This window comes from Mus caroli, chromosome 1, assembly GCF_900094665.2.
Source record: "Mus caroli chromosome 1, CAROLI_EIJ_v1.1, whole genome shotgun sequence".
In the NCBI taxonomy this organism is placed as follows: Eukaryota; Metazoa; Chordata; class Mammalia; order Rodentia; family Muridae; genus Mus; species Mus caroli.
In genome coordinates this window covers 170,556,024-170,558,425 of record NC_034570.1, presented here as the reverse complement: position 1 = coordinate 170,558,425, position 2,402 = coordinate 170,556,024, and the positions used below count along the sequence as shown (strand labels likewise).

The window sequence follows — 2,402 nt, the reverse complement described above, 5'->3', positions numbered from 1 at the left end:
GAGAGAGAGGAGAGAGAGAGAAAGAGAAGCCTTCCTCTGGCTTTGATTCTAAGTAGCAGAACAGGATCACCTTCAAAACAAGCAAGAACTTCTTGTCGATCATTTAGATCAGAATCTTGGAGATGCTAGGGAGAAGTCTCTCTCTCTCTCTCTCTCTCTCTCTCTGTGTGTGTGTGTGTGTGTGTGTGTGTGAGAGAGAGAGAGAGAGAGAGAGAGAGAGAGAGACTGAGACAAGTTCATGCTGCGCAGTCCAAGCTGGACTTCAATTCACAATCCTTCTGCCTCAGCTTCCTGGGTGCTTGGATTACAGGTAGGTTCCCCAACACCCAGTTTAGATGCTTGCCTCCTTGACGGTTAGTCTGTGCCTGAGTGCATGTAGTTTTATGTAGGAGGCCTCATTTAATCTCAGGAGAGTGGACATTTAGTGTTTATTTTTTCCTGGACTTAGGGTGACTACTCAACTGTCACTTTTTTACCCCCTCCAGTCAGGGTTTCTCTGGGTAGCCCTGGCTGTCCTGGAATTTGCTCTGTAGACCAGGCTGGCCTTGAAATCAAAGATGTGCCTCCTTTGTCTAGGATTAAGGGGGTGTGCCACTATCTCCTGGCTTCAATTGTCACTTTCAGTGGGCTTCCTATGCAGGACACATTTGTGGGGAAATAGTAAAGACATTTACACACAGAAATGAGCTTCACCGAGGAAAAATACCTACTGGGATTAAAGGTGTATGCTACCACCACCCGGCTGAGACCCTGTCTTTTTTAAAAAATGTGTAAAATGAAAAGCAGACAAACAACCAAGCATAGCAAGTATAGACAGACCCAGACAGCATTCCAGCTTTGCATCTGAGAATGATGACTGAGAAGGTTTGGAGCTCTGAACATCAAACCATTGGTTCAAGTGCTTTCTGTAAGCCACAGACTTTGAGCAGAGAGCCAAGGCTAATATGCAGTTTTATCTGTAGAGTGCTTGCCTAGCATGCACGAAACCCTGGGTTCCATCCTCAGTCACCACGCAAACCACTCGTGGTGGCGCAGCCTGTAACCCCAGCTCTGGAGTGGAGGAAGGAGAATCATAAATTCAAGGTCAAGGTTCTCCTTGGCTACCACCCGAGGTTGAGATCAGCACTGGCTAGAGAAGCTATCTCAAGCAAACCCCCAAACAAACAATAAAAACCCCAACCGGAAGCAGCTGAGCAGTCTTTTCTCCTCTTGTCCCCCAGGTGTGGTTCCAGAACAGACGGGCCAAGTCCAGGCGCCAGAGTGGGAAGTCTTTTCAGCCCTTATCCTCAAGGCGGGGAGTTTTTCTCCACTGCCCTGCTCCTGGGACTGAAGCTAGGTGTTTGAAGCCTCAGCTGCCCCTGGAGGCAGATGTGAACCACGTTCCAGATCCCAGCATGGCCGGAGGAGGTGTCTGCACATCTGGTTCTCAGAGTTTTGAAACTTATTCGTCTCTCTCTGAAGATATTGGCTCAAAGTTGGACTCCTGGGAGGAGCACATCTTTTCTGCCTTAGGTAACTTCTGAGAATTCTGGGAGCATTGAGGATGCACTCAGGGAGATCTGTGAGATTCGAAGAAGAACACTCTCCTGGCTGGCCATGGCCTTGGTTCTGGATCATCTCTCACATTTAGGTTCCCTTCTCCGACACTGAGCCTTTACTGCTGGCTTGTTCTCGGTAGCCACCCAAAAGTCACTGTGACTCTCCAAGACTGCACATTATAATTTGGTCCGCATCCCCTGGGCCTTCTTACTAGGGTTATTCCTATTTTTCCAGACTGATTGTTCAGAACTTGTTTTCTTCATAAGAACCTTCGGCTTGACTCAGTTTCCCCACTTTCTCGGCAGCTGCTGTCTTCTTGTAGTCCTAGTTGTAGTGGGTTCACCCACTCTAACCCACATCCTGTACTCTGGACTTCTCACCAAGATTTATTACTCGTTTTCACTGAGTCTTTTTGTTTTGTTCTTGACCTTGCTGTGTAAGGAAGGAAGGATGCCTCAAACTCCTGACCTTCTAGCTTTATTTGCTACCATAACTGGATGTTGCTTTTTTTTTTTTTTTTGCTTAAAAAATGTATATGATATTAACATATATCTCCAAATTACTGGATGTCATTATTTTTGTTTAAAATTTTATATGGTATTAACATACATACCCAAATCAAACTGCTTAACACATGCATGACATCACTCACCTTTCTTTGTTCTGTGATGATATAATCTATTAACAATTTTCAAGTATATGAAATATAGATATTAACTATAGCCATCTCCATCAAGTTTTTCAGCTTCTCTCTCCCAGCTGACTGTGTATCCTAGCCACCTCCCCTGCCCTCATTTGACTGGTTTCTCATCTGGCCTGTCAGCTAGATGCTCCCTCAGTAACAACGCTACCTTCCAGCTCTT

The 2,402-nt window shown here is 45.7% G+C and overlaps 1 protein-coding gene across 2 annotated transcripts in view; it reads left to right on the top strand.

The window, feature by feature from the left end:
• The window catches only part of Mixl1 (Mix paired-like homeobox), a 2,467-nt gene extending 839 nt beyond the window's left edge, over nt 1–1,628 (top strand). The window contains exon 2 of one of the 2 annotated variants that reach the window (XM_021175687.1): nt 1,221–1,628. In XM_021175687.1, the coding sequence (XP_021031346.1) occupies nt 1,221–1,523 (303 nt within the window). In that variant the 3' untranslated portion in view covers nt 1,524–1,628. Of the gene's footprint in view, nt 1–1,197 lie in introns of both variants that reach the window. The other variant, XM_021175678.1, reaches the window with a different exon arrangement.
• The last annotated feature ends 774 nt before the right edge of the window (nt 1,629–2,402 follow it).